The 11,144-nt window shown below is 36.1% G+C and overlaps 6 protein-coding genes across 11 annotated transcripts in view; 2 read left to right on the forward strand and 4 right to left on the reverse strand.

Annotated features, from left to right (window-relative positions):
* The window catches only part of LOC123317590 (cGMP-dependent protein kinase, isozyme 2 forms cD4/T1/T3A/T3B), a 66,111-nt gene extending 65,015 nt beyond the window's left edge, over window positions 1–1,096 (forward strand). For all 3 annotated transcript variants that reach the window (XM_044904182.1, XM_044904181.1, XM_044904180.1), the window contains 2 exons: window positions 36–285; window positions 496–1,096. In XM_044904182.1, the coding sequence (XP_044760117.1) occupies window positions 36–285; window positions 496–661 (416 nt within the window). In that variant the 3' untranslated portion in view covers window positions 662–1,096. The remainder of the gene's footprint in view (window positions 1–35; window positions 286–495) is intronic.
* Window positions 1–3,329, reverse strand: part of LOC123317596 (dorsal root ganglia homeobox protein) — a 139,356-nt gene extending 136,027 nt beyond the window's left edge. Inside the window, exon 1 of the transcript XR_006538193.1 lies at window positions 3,152–3,329. The gene's annotated coding sequence lies outside the window, so the exon portion shown is untranslated. The remainder of the gene's footprint in view (window positions 1–3,151) is intronic.
* Window positions 1,148–4,488, forward strand: LOC123317593. 2 transcript variants are annotated; one of them, XM_044904190.1, is made up of 10 exons: window positions 1,148–1,343; window positions 1,400–1,595; window positions 1,654–1,827; window positions 1,885–2,034; window positions 2,105–2,298; window positions 2,356–2,551; window positions 2,630–2,748; window positions 2,833–3,072; window positions 3,673–3,872; window positions 4,056–4,488. In XM_044904190.1, the coding sequence occupies exons 1-10, from the start codon at window positions 1,231–1,233 to the stop codon at window positions 4,343–4,345; spliced, it is 1,872 nt and encodes a 623-aa protein (XP_044760125.1). In that variant the 5' UTR covers window positions 1,148–1,230; the 3' UTR covers window positions 4,346–4,488. The 2 variants fall into 2 exon arrangements, with proteins under 2 accessions (XP_044760125.1, XP_044760126.1); XM_044904191.1 differs by having other exon boundaries at window positions 2,633–2,748.
* LOC123317595 (COP9 signalosome complex subunit 4) lies at window positions 4,300–6,420 on the reverse strand. Its single transcript, XM_044904199.1, has 8 exons — window positions 6,252–6,420; window positions 6,114–6,193; window positions 5,906–6,057; window positions 5,633–5,851; window positions 5,416–5,580; window positions 5,149–5,363; window positions 4,916–5,097; window positions 4,300–4,858 (listed from the first exon to the last, which is right to left on the reverse strand). Exons 1-8 carry the CDS (start codon window positions 6,332–6,334, stop codon window positions 4,725–4,727), a joined length of 1,230 nt encoding a protein of 409 aa, XP_044760134.1. The 5' UTR covers window positions 6,335–6,420; the 3' UTR covers window positions 4,300–4,724.
* An 816-nt stretch (window positions 6,421–7,236) lies between these two features.
* Window positions 7,237–8,854, reverse strand: LOC123317339 (eukaryotic translation initiation factor 5A). 3 transcript variants are annotated; one of them, XM_044903815.1, is made up of 4 exons: window positions 8,698–8,854; window positions 8,027–8,260; window positions 7,732–7,970; window positions 7,237–7,505 (listed from the first exon to the last, which is right to left on the reverse strand). In XM_044903815.1, the coding sequence occupies exons 2-4, from the start codon at window positions 8,226–8,228 to the stop codon at window positions 7,464–7,466; spliced, it is 483 nt and encodes a 160-aa protein (XP_044759750.1). In that variant the 5' UTR covers window positions 8,229–8,260; window positions 8,698–8,854; the 3' UTR covers window positions 7,237–7,463. The 3 variants fall into 3 exon arrangements, with proteins under 3 accessions (XP_044759750.1, XP_044759751.1, XP_044759752.1); XM_044903816.1 differs by having other exon boundaries at window positions 8,648–8,767; XM_044903817.1 differs by lacking the exon at window positions 8,698–8,854 and adding an exon at window positions 8,369–8,530.
* Window positions 8,855–9,365: 511 nt separating this feature from the next.
* On the reverse strand, window positions 9,366–11,014 carry LOC123316663 (protein phosphatase 1 regulatory subunit 7). The gene is made up of 5 exons (XM_044902852.1): window positions 10,788–11,014; window positions 10,402–10,699; window positions 10,186–10,348; window positions 9,827–10,135; window positions 9,366–9,773 (listed from the first exon to the last, which is right to left on the reverse strand). Exons 1-5 carry the CDS (start codon window positions 10,813–10,815, stop codon window positions 9,600–9,602), a joined length of 972 nt encoding a protein of 323 aa, XP_044758787.1. The 5' UTR covers window positions 10,816–11,014; the 3' UTR covers window positions 9,366–9,599.
* Window positions 11,015–11,144: the final 130 nt, after the last annotated feature.

Raw genomic sequence — 11,144 nt, forward strand, 5'->3', positions numbered from 1 at the left:
CAAATTGACCAATTACCACTTATTGTTTGTTACAGGACATGACATCAGCGCAGACTACTGGTCACTAGGTGTACTAATGTTCGAACTTCTCACCGGCACACCACCTTTTACGGGGTCGGATCCGATGAAGACGTACAATATCATCCTGAAAGGTATAGATGCCATCGAGTTCCCCAGGAATATCACCAGAAACGCAATGGCTTTGATAAAGAAGCTCTGCAGGGACAATCCAGCCGAGCGACTTGGCTATCAGAAAGGAGGAATCAGCGAGATTCAAAAGCACAAGTAAGCACTCAGATTTCCTTATATCAAAGATAGCACCATAAGGGAGTTACCTAGCTAGAGAGCAATGGTCTCGTAAGTTGCTCAAAGTATGAGCCTCATATATACCGTTCTCCCAAACTCTCTAACATCATCAACACAGTCACTTCGTGTAGTTCAGAGTTCCGCCTCTCTGGCATGTTGTACAAATTTCAGACCGATCTCTATTTTCAGATGGTTCGACGGTTTTAACTGGGAAGGCCTGACGGAGAGAACACTGACGCCACCAATCCTGCCAAATGTCAATTCGGTAGTTGACACATCGAACTTCGACGAGTATCCGCAAGACGTCGACGCCCCACCGCCTGACGACGTGAGCGGTTGGGACGCCGATTTCTAAAACGGACAACGTTCAAATTCTTGATATTAAAGGAGGCTGTGCCAGGTAGCCTTTACAGGAATATCGATGACGGTCTAGGCTAGGGAGACCCTCTCGCATTGTTTCCTGTTGGATTTTCAAACATTTTCTACTCGTATTGTAATAAGTGATCATTTAATTGTTTGTATATGAATTTTAAAGTTGCAATTTTTTCTTTTATTTTTTTATTGCATATAGTCTTTGGTGCCATTAATGTTTCAAACTTTTGAATAGTTAAATTTTATAATTTTTATGTCTCTATGTTTTTAAACGAATGTATATATATTGTAATGATTATTATTTAAAAAAAAAGTTACCTAAGTGGAAAACTAATGGCAATATACTTTATTAGGAATTCTGTGAATACTTTATGTTGTACATTGAATATTTTAAGTGATGAATAAAGTTTACTGCAGATCGGTGATCAATTATTTCGTCTAGATTCAAAATAATCAACCTATTGTTCGATTACTGACGTCTGTCATATATATTCCGTGCTGACAGATTGTGTATAATTTTTCCTCAACTTTACACCTTTTTGTCGATCTCCGATGGTTTATATTGAGAAAGATAAGAAGTTGGGTAGGATAAAAAGGAACCGCTGTTGTAGAATAATCCCAGAGGATGAGCACAAGCTCAAGCGTCTCTTCCGACAACGAAAAAAGTGAGTAAACGAACGATCGATCGATAAACCTCGGTACATTCGAAGGATGCCCACAGGCATGTCGCTAAAGAGCTGGTGAAGGATGTGGGAGTTATAAAAACAGACGAGACGGAAAAACTGATGAATGTGGAAGACAGGTTGGATAAGAAAAGACGAGAAGCCGAGGTTAAACGGGCCAGTTTGGTTGAGCAGTGGAACAAATTGAGGATGGAGGAGGAGGCTTTTCACTGCGTCGTTGTGGAGTTCAATCAGGTACTTGGAGAATTGGTGGATGCTACAAGGTATGTACGATGCAGTCTTTTTATTTCAGTTCACAATCGAAAACAGGGAGAGAGTACGGAGGGAGGAGGTCAGGATAGTTGACCTGCGTGATAAGAGAATCGAGAAGGAGCTTGAAATATCAGAAAGAAGAAGAAAAATCGTCTACTTTCAGAATATCCTCGATAAGATGAAACAGGAGCTGGAGAGGCACGTTTTGTACGAGGTATCATACGAACAGATTCGAATCGCGTACTCAGCGTGAAAAATGATTTATTCGTAGAACTTCCTGAATCAATTCACGAACTGTGTTAAAGCCAAGAATATTGACGATGTGCTGTACAGGTACGCTGTGCTGTTGGACTCCAGGGAGCATATGGAACAGACCACAAACAAGAGACAAATATCTATAAGCCATTATTCTAGGGATTACGTAAGACTTTTCCATTGGACAACCTAAATGTCATTTGCCGTCGCATATTGTTCATCATACGATATTTCAGAGTCGAATCCTCCAAAACTGGGGCAGCAAACTGCTCAAATTCAGCGAGAAGCTGACCATGCAATCGAAAAAGTTCGAGGAGGCCAAACGTCTGGTCCAGTACTGGGAGAGAACCGTCATCGACATAGAGAAACACGTGCAGAAGATATGGACGGACCTGGAGATGACGCGAGACGCGCTTGACAATTTCGTGGTGTAGGTAGACCGGTTGTTACTTCCGAATTCGGTTCAGATGCGGCTATCCCGTTTCAGCCTTCTCCTGATCCGCATGGTGGCCAAGCTCTCGCCCGACTTCCTCAAGCAAAACAGGGATATCGAACAGAAACTGCTCACCACGGAGGGTAGGCTGCTCTTCATGAACAAGATGTTGAGGGATGTCGCGCGTGTCAAGGAGGAGTTCCTGAAGGAAGAGGAACTCCCCGGCGAGGTTGACGAGTCGCCTGAAGCGGTGAGTAAACGTTCACCTCTCTAAGAAAGAGACCTATTGAAACTTTTCCTTAACACTCTGTGTCGGTTTTCCTTCTAGAAGGAGCGACCACAGAAAATCGCATCGTGGAAAAAGAGAAGGCCCTTGGCAATGAAATTTCCCAAAATAGGTACAGGTACGGCCTTGATACTAGACACGTTGGAGAAAAAAATGAAAGGGTAAGGATAACATTCAAGCATCTCTAGGTCATTTTTCCTGTGAAAGTCCCTATATTCAACAAAAGAATGTATCCTTCGATTCAGCATTGCGCCCCCGTTCGACAAGACGAAAACTAGAAGATTGTCAAAGAGCGAGGAATCATCGCAAAAGAGCTTCAATACGGCTTCCACCATGGAGTCCGACAGAATTGTCGGCTCCAGAGCCAGAGCGATGACAACGTGGTTCATCACCAAAGAGGGCAAGAAGAGGACTAGTCGACACAAAATTATCGAGGAGCCCGTTAACGTTACCAGGACCACGCTTTTGTCTTCAGCCCGGGGTCGGTGAGTCAACATTGAACAGAATTATTCCACGAGTAGACAACGAAAAATAGGAATTATATTATAATAATAAAAAACTTACCTTCAAGGTGTAAATTCAGGATGAAATCATGAGAACTTCACTACCGCATAACACTACTTTCAATTTTCTTTCCAAGCCATAGATAAATAGCAAGTTTCTATTTCGAAAATCAACCAACCAATTTTCTTCCAACCATAGACAAACTAATCATAGACATAGTCTTATCTCTATGCTCCAATCCCTCAGTTTGACTCATAGACCTATAAAACATGTAATATGCCTATGGTTTGACTATCTGTTTCTAACAAAAATAAATTTGCCATTTAATCTTCCGTATTTCTGTTTAAGGGAATAGAAGAAACCCTATTTCACTATAAATATCGCGAAAACCTTCACCAGAATGCAAATCGTCAAATTACTGATGAACATATTATAAAAACCCAATAAAATATTGAATCATAAATTTTGAATATGGCTTAACTTTATCCTGAAATATTATTGATTCGATCGAACTATTTCCAAAACAACTTTTCACGACAAAAAATACATCACTCGATAAAGAAAGTTTCATATTGTTACAGTGAGGAAAGCATACCTTGGAGCAGAAAATCTGGATTCCTCCCCATCAAATATTCCTGCGTATCGCTGACGACGGATCCTTCGTACAATATATTGGAAGAGAAGAGAACCAAACTGCGCGATAGAATCGTAGAGAGAAACTTCGAAAGATACGAAAAATTCGTTCGCAAGAATTTGGACACCGACAGTTCTGTAATGAAAAGTACGTTATGTTTCATTTGTTCTAAAGCATAGAATAGGATGTTCGACGGATTTCTAGAAAAAAAGTGTAAATAATGATCTATGATTGGAATTTCTGTAGCCCACAGAATAACACGTTTTTTCGCGTCAATTTTATATAAGATTCAAATCAGGAAACCGAATTAACAAGACGGATCATTTTCAGTAAACAAGAAAACCGGAAAATTAGAATTACCGAAGCTGAAGTTTACAGCGAAGCAGATACAACAGAGGAAATCCATATGTCGTATCAATATTCCCCTTCTCGAAGCAGGAGCTATACGAAAACATAAGAAGAAAAGAGATGATGACCGCTCCTTCAAGAGTACATACTCTCAGGCTTCCTCTGTCAAGACTGCGAAGAGTAAAAAGGAGATGATAGATTTGGAAGAGATAAGAAAATTCTTAAGTCGGCCAACTATTCTACAACACTTCACATATGGAAATCTTACATGAAGATTTTTGTAGATTTTATTTTTAAGGACAACTTTTTATGACAAACATATTTACACATATTTTACTGAATATACTTTGTTATATTTATGAACCACTATTAATAATGCAATTCTTAATATTTTATAAATAAAGGATATCCAAAGTTGTGTGTAAAATGTCTCCACTCCATAATGTACGAATGAGGAAAATTTTACCGGTACCCAACTAATTGCAAAATTCAATGACGGTTAACTATAAGTACTCAAAAAAAAAACATGGCTTACTTCAGCAACAATATAAAAAATACAAGAGTATCGAAGGAAAAGATTTGTTAAATGAATACTACAAATCGCAAAAACTGAATCATACAACCTTGAAAACCCCCCAGTTTATTACAAACCTATGAGACCATCTGCTCTTCCATGCTCTTCATCATCCATTCAGGATGTTGCTTTCCAATACTTTCAATTATAGAATTCACTTGATAACATAAAGATTGAATTTGTTTGTCCCATTGTGGCAAAGTTTCTCTAGCTGAAAGGATCGAACACGATGATTATTTGATTATTGATCATTTCAAAATCTACCTACTTTCAAAATGTACAGTTGAATCCAACTGATCGATGTATCCATTCAATCTTCCCTCTGTTATCATCTGACTCGCAATTTTCTCTGCTTTCTCAGGATCAATTTCGAGAAGAGCTCCTAACTCTATGAAGCTTATATTATTATACAGTTTACTGGCAGAGAGCAGATTATGCTCAATGATAGCCCTAAAATTCAGAAATTCAATATCGATTATCAAATACGGCTTGTCATTTTACCTGTCCAGAATTGTACTTCCATCCACAGTTGTAGCCTGTTGATGAGGCAGTAAAAGATATCCAAGCTCTACCAGTTCAGATTTATGAATGATTCGTTCCAGATACATTTTTTCCAATATTGCAAAAGCTGGCATTTGTTGACAACGCTCGTCTTTGAACAATATAGCCAACATCCTTGAACGTTGTTGTCCAGCAGATGCAAGAACGGTACATACCTTGAAAATGAAAGATTTGCACACATAAATTCACTCAGAATAATCAACTTACTAAAGCACTTCTCAAAGCAGTCATCCTTTCCTCTTCATGTACAATTGGTTTGTAAGAAAGCTCATTGTATCTCTGTGCTGCCTCAATAAATTTCCTTCTGTAATCCAGAACTCTGGCATAACAAACTTTGTAATAAATTTGGAGAACTTCATTGCGTGATTCAGCCTTTAAAAAAAACAACTATTGCGAAAATAGCCTAAACTTCGATTTCACTCACCTGCAAAAGAGATGCCCTATTAATGAAACTTTCTGCTTGAACTGGATCGTCATCCTCCAAATATAATCGGGCAATTTTAAGGTAGGTATCCAATTTATAATCAACAGGATACTGTTTCTGTCCAGTTTCTAAAGGAATTCCAGTCAAAACTAGAGCAGCATCCCTCCAGCATTGACTCCTTTCATAGATACTTGCCAGGTGTTGCCGGATACTGGCAACCTTAAATGCAGAATGAATATTGAAGATTTTCAAGACGAAGCCTTGAATACTTACTTGTTCTTCGAAAGATATCACTCTGGGTTGAACTTTATCCAGCATAAAATGTGACACTGCTTTCGATACATCGTCTGATAATCCCAGGAGATGTTGACTGATTTCGGTTAGAATCTGACGGGATATAACCAAGCTCACGTTTTCATTAACAACTGCAATTTTGAAGGAAAAAGAGAGCTTACTGTAAGTTTAATAAGAATGTACTCACTAGCTTCGATGAAAACTTGAAGGCATTCTGTAAGCTCATCGCCTGAATCATTGAGGATTGTCTCGAGGATCTGTCGGTACCTGAAAATTTGAAATGAAATTTCCTTTCGGCTAAAGTGATTTGAAGCAGGAGTTATACTTTTCAGCTTGATCCTTGTGAGAACTTCCTACAGCTATCATTGTAGCTAGTTGGGCCCTAACTTGGACAGATTTGCCTGGCATTTTGATTTGTTGTCTGTAATTTCTTCAGTTTAATCAGCCGATGAAATTTTTTTGTTTTGAGTTTGACAATACGTAACCTCTAAAATCAAACCACTGAGTCAACGACTTTACGGATTTTGTTATCAGTGGTTGAAGATGACATCTCCGATTGTTTTCGCGAAAATCAAAGTTTATAATAAGAAATATAAAAATGTAATAAAATCCTCGCCGCAAAATGATAAGGGACTTTTGGTTGAAGTTTTCATTTTCTAACGAAATCAAGTCATTCTCATCATATTGATGTGTTCCTATAAAATACCCCTTATGAATCGTGAAATTTGAAACGATAAACAGCCAGAATTCGAAATACTGAAAGAATCGATACGTATATTACAAACGTGTTCACTATTAATGTTTCAATGATGAATACGAGCCATCTTCATAAAAACAAATAGACTTGGTATTGCAGTAAGAGCAAAACTAAATTAGGATCACAACTCATTCAGATTCTTCACATACAGATACATAAAATCCCATTAGAAATTGGCACCGCTTCTGTCTTGAAGAATTCGGGTAATGAAAAACTAGAGCTGGCCATATTTTTATATTTCAACCAATTCTAGGAAATTATTGCGAAGACCATCGAACGGTTGGATAAGTATTTAAAAAACCTAGGCTAAACAATATTAAACAAGTCTTAAAAATGCTATATTATTTATATTTACTGGTAATAAAAATGATCGTCAACAATATCCAAAAAAATCTTTTTAGAACCACTTATTTCTACAACTAAATCACAATCAAACCAATTACAAAAAATATGGATGGAGAAAATAAACATTCAAAAACCGCCCAGAAACGAGTGGTTCTAATTTGAGTAACCGAAAAAGACGAAAAAGAGAGACAAAAAAATTTACAATCGGTTAAAATTAAATTAAATTTATTGAAAGAGGTTTGTATGAGAATTTTGTCAACATAACATATTGGATGAAAATGCTAACATCAGACTGCTGTTCTGCGGGCCCATACTGGCGTTGACAAGCTGTAATAATTGTATTTGTTTATAACCAGTCCAATAATATAGCGCAACGGGGACCCTGTATTGGACAGTGTTGAGATTGGGTGAGGTCCCCCTACTCTCCTTTCTCCATTATTTATCAAGAGCTGTATTTGTTTTTACAGCAATAACAACCTGAAACAAATTTAAAATTATAACAATGCACAAAGAGAAGATACCTATCAATAAGAGAAGACATATATTTTAGGTGATATATTCTTCAAAATGAATCATTATCTTCAAAAATTTTTAAATTTAAATCAATCAATGTTGTAATCAGCTTAGCTCAAAGCAAAATAGCAAGTCTTCATAAACTAATCTAGTAATAAAATAGACCATGCCTAGTGAAAGGAAAACCTACCTCTTCACCACAGGATTTCAGTACAGTACAGAGTATATCTTTTCCAGCATCATACTCAGCACGTAGCTGGGCACCAACCTCACCATCAGGGATCTTCAGATCCTCACGGAGATCACCATTATCCGACATCAGGGAAAGATACCCATCGTCAGAAATATCGGTTAACTGATAATCCTCACGTTTCACATGGGGAACATCCATGTTATGGGTGGATGGGCATATATCTTCATACTTTTTACCTGACAAACAAAAGTCGTGATTCAATGTAAACATAGCACATTAAACTATTATCCACCTGTGAATATATCGATTCCTACTAAATGGACTTTAGCATGTCCGTGCTTTCCAGTTTTAGAAGTGGACATCTCCACGATCTTGCAGGGTCTTGATTTCAACATAACAAATCCGTTTTTGCGAAGGGCAGAACATTGCATGGGAAAAGTGGCTGAAGCACCACTGTCTCCAGTTTCGAAATGAGTTTCTTCCATATCTGCCATATTTGTTTTTCTTTTATTTACTTCCTAGCAAGCTACAAAAAAAAACGACAAAGGTCACCAATGTTCCACAAGTTAAAGAACAACAATTTTCTGAATTTTGCACGCGACATTTAGGTGGAAAAACATGTGGTTCAACATACCTCAAAATTCAGGATATTACGAATTGCTCACTAATACAACACGACTAAGTAGTAGAATGATATATTAGTACTAATTTACAATAGAAAAATCATGAGTTTAATTAATATTAGTGGTAGTATGAGAGAAACTGAGAAGTGATCAAATGCAACATGGCGCGAAGATAAGCCAAATCATGCTGTCAAACAACCTACAAATATTAGAGCACGAATTAGAAGACAATTATTTTGAGTACTAAGAAATATTTAATCTAATTTTAAAACATGCATCAGGATATTTACCAAAAACCAAGCGAATAACAAACTTAATTTGGTAAAAGTGAATAACTCACATGTGGACAAGATGGAAACTGCTTCTAAAAGACTAGCAGTCATGCGCCACTAAATCGAAACGACAGCCGAATCAGCAGCAGCGCCAAAAAAGAGCGGGACTTTCGAACTTGAATCCCCAAAGAAAAAAAGCTCTATCACTTTGGCATCAATAGGAATACAAAATCTGAATATTTTAAAGTGAAAATAGTCGTAAATCTGTGAATGTCAAAAGTTCGATAACATGAATAAAAAATCACTAATCAATACCGCTGACAATTTATTCCGATTTTCAGGGCTCAGTTGATATTTTTAACCAGTCAAGAAGACTTTTTCAATCAAGTTGGAAATATTATTTTCAAATCGAAGATGTATGTATTTGCACTGTACATTTTTTACGCAGAAATCAATATCTGTTGAATATCATTCGACATTTTCGAAAGGATAATATAATTCTCTGGTCATTGACAGGCCATCTATGAATAATATTCTTTGAAAATTCAAAACAAATTTGAAATTGTAAGAACCTGCGCATTTCACATTTTTTGCTTAAAAAACTAATATTAAATTAATTCTTTTCCTTTTGGCCCACACCCTTTTTCCAATCAATCTAACACAAAATAGGGTATTTTTCAAACCAGCCTCACCCATCAATTTAAGGGTGAAGTAAAAAGAGGAAAATACTAACAACATTTTTAAAATACTTTAATATCTTACAATACATACAACAAAAATTCTAATAATATTTTCATTTCATGCAGAAACCCGAATAATGAAGAATAAATTTTCTTGAATCAACTGAAACAGAAAATTACTGAATGCACAGTTTTTCAACAAAATTAGTAGTTGCCAACTCATGATACTTATGTTAGGTGTTATGAAAATTTAATGATGTTACACTTAATTATAGTATATTTGTTTTAATTTAACGACAAAGGGTTGCATCAATTTGAGTTAGAGATGGCATAATTCTCCTTAATTTTGGTCTGTACATTGGATCTTGAGAAAAGGGATTTCTTTCAAAATAAACTGTGGCTATCTTCTTGTTGTTTTCCAAACTTTGAAGAGATGCCCAATCTGATATATCATTATCATTCATCTAAAAATTGAGTATATGTGAAAGAGTTTCATCACAGTTTTCAAGAACTTTACCCATAACTCCTCAAGTTCAGCTAAATGCTCCAAATTTTCAATAATGGTTATTTTATTTTGAGCTAAATCCAAAGTTTCCAATTTTATGTTATTATCAAGATTCTCAATTTTCGTAAGAATATTCTCAGACAAATAGAGCTCTGTTAAATTGACTAGATCGTTCAAATTCTCAATCTGTTTTAATCTGTTACTTTGTAAACTGAGACATCTGAGGTTAGATAAGGTCTCAAGGTTTTGTATCTTGGCTATCTTATTTTTGCCCAGATAAAGATGAGAAAGTGATGTCATACCATCAATATTTTCAATTTCCTAAAAAAAAACAATTAAATACTAAACAGGGATTCAGAAACAAAACCCACCCTAAGTTTATTATCACCTAACTCTAGCAACTCAAGATTTTTCAAGTGTTTCACGTTCTTTATCTTATGAATTTTATTCGAAGATAGAAATAATTTTTTCAAATTCAAATTATGTTCAAGTCCTTCAATCTCTTTGATTTTGTTGAATGACAAGTCCAACATCCTAAAAAATAACAATCACTAAAGGGTATTTCAATTCTCCTTATGATCACTCACTCCAAATTAACTAATGTATGCAAATTTTCGATTTTTGTGATTTGGTTATCATACAGTTCCAATTCAACAAGAGTAGTGAGTGTCTCAATATTTTCTATCTTTTTTATGAAGTTCCATCGTAAATATAACCTTTCTATGTTTCGTAAAGGTTCTAGATTTTGCATTTTCCCAATCCTCCCGTGATTTAGATCTAGTTCCAGAGTATCTGGGTCGATTATCATAATTTCATTCACTGTAGGTGCAGATTCACCAGCCCTATCGAGATCCTCGGCATCTCCAATCTCTGCATGTTTTTCACCTGTTCTCGTATGGACAGTATTTTTTCAATAGGAAAATAATGCAATTGAACTGAATAGAAATGTATGTACAAATATATGGGGGCTCACCTTCAACTTTCGTTTTAGGGGTAGACATTATAATATTCTGGGGTTTGACAAGGAATGAAATACAATTTCGGGTAGTAATTCAATTAGCTACAAATAAAACAGTTTGTTTGTGTGGCAATTCTCATAAATTAACCGAAAAAATGTGTATCAATTATTATCAATTGAACTGTTTGTTTGAGGATGTCATTATTTGTTGATCATAGACGAATGGAGTGACAGATTGAAGTGGAGGAAAATCTCAAATCTTCTTCCAAATTGATATAATTATCTCATTTTAACAATTAGAGCATTACATAACATCAATGCACTTGATGAATATTCCAAAAATCATGTAAGCAGCAAGCAGCTGGAGGAAAC

Source organism: Coccinella septempunctata, chromosome 7, assembly GCF_907165205.1.
Source record: "Coccinella septempunctata chromosome 7, icCocSept1.1, whole genome shotgun sequence".
In the NCBI taxonomy this organism is placed as follows: domain Eukaryota; kingdom Metazoa; phylum Arthropoda; class Insecta; order Coleoptera; family Coccinellidae; genus Coccinella; species Coccinella septempunctata.

What these genes read in the sequence shown, in the direction of transcription:
- LOC123317595 (XM_044904199.1), bottom strand. Translation starts at nt 6,334, where the DNA reads ATGCCAGGCAAATCTGTCCAAGTTAGGGCCCAACTAGCTACAATGATA. An exon ending in TGATATCTTTCGAAGAACAA is followed by an intron (nt 5,852 to 5,905) that starts GTAAGTATTCAA and finishes TCTGCATTTAAG; the next exon opens with GTTGCCAGTATCCGGCAACA. An exon ending in ATAGGGCATCTCTTTTGCAG is followed by an intron (nt 5,581 to 5,632) that starts GTGAGTGAAATC and finishes TTTTTTTTAAAG; the next exon opens with GCTGAATCACGCAATGAAGT.
- LOC123316663 (XM_044902852.1), bottom strand. Translation starts at nt 10,815, where the DNA reads ATGTCTACCCCTAAAACGAAAGTTGAAG. An exon ending in CCCTAAAACGAAAGTTGAAG is followed by an intron (nt 10,700 to 10,787) that starts GTGAGCCCCCAT and finishes ATACGAGAACAG; the next exon opens with GTGAAAAACATGCAGAGATT. An exon ending in TAGGTGATAATAAACTTAGG is followed by an intron (nt 10,136 to 10,185) that starts GTGGGTTTTGTT and finishes GTTTTTTTTTAG; the next exon opens with GAAATTGAAAATATTGATGG.
- LOC123317339 (XM_044903815.1), bottom strand. Translation starts at nt 8,228, where the DNA reads ATGGCAGATATGGAAGAAACTCATTTCGAAACTGGAGACAGTGGTGCT. An exon ending in AGGAATCGATATATTCACAG is followed by an intron (nt 7,971 to 8,026) that starts GTGGATAATAGT and finishes TTTGTTTGTCAG; the next exon opens with GTAAAAAGTATGAAGATATA. An exon ending in TGAAATCCTGTGGTGAAGAG is followed by an intron (nt 7,506 to 7,731) that starts GTAGGTTTTCCT and finishes AATTTGTTTCAG; the next exon opens with GTTGTTATTGCTGTAAAAAC.
- LOC123317593 (XM_044904190.1), top strand. Translation starts at nt 1,231, where the DNA reads ATGGTTTATATTGAGAAAGATAAGAAGTTGGGTAGGATAAAAAGGAAC. An exon ending in CTCTTCCGACAACGAAAAAA is followed by an intron (nt 1,344 to 1,399) that starts GTGAGTAAACGA and finishes GGATGCCCACAG; the next exon opens with GCATGTCGCTAAAGAGCTGG. An exon ending in TTGTCTTCAGCCCGGGGTCG is followed by an intron (nt 3,073 to 3,672) that starts GTGAGTCAACAT and finishes ATATTGTTACAG; the next exon opens with TGAGGAAAGCATACCTTGGA.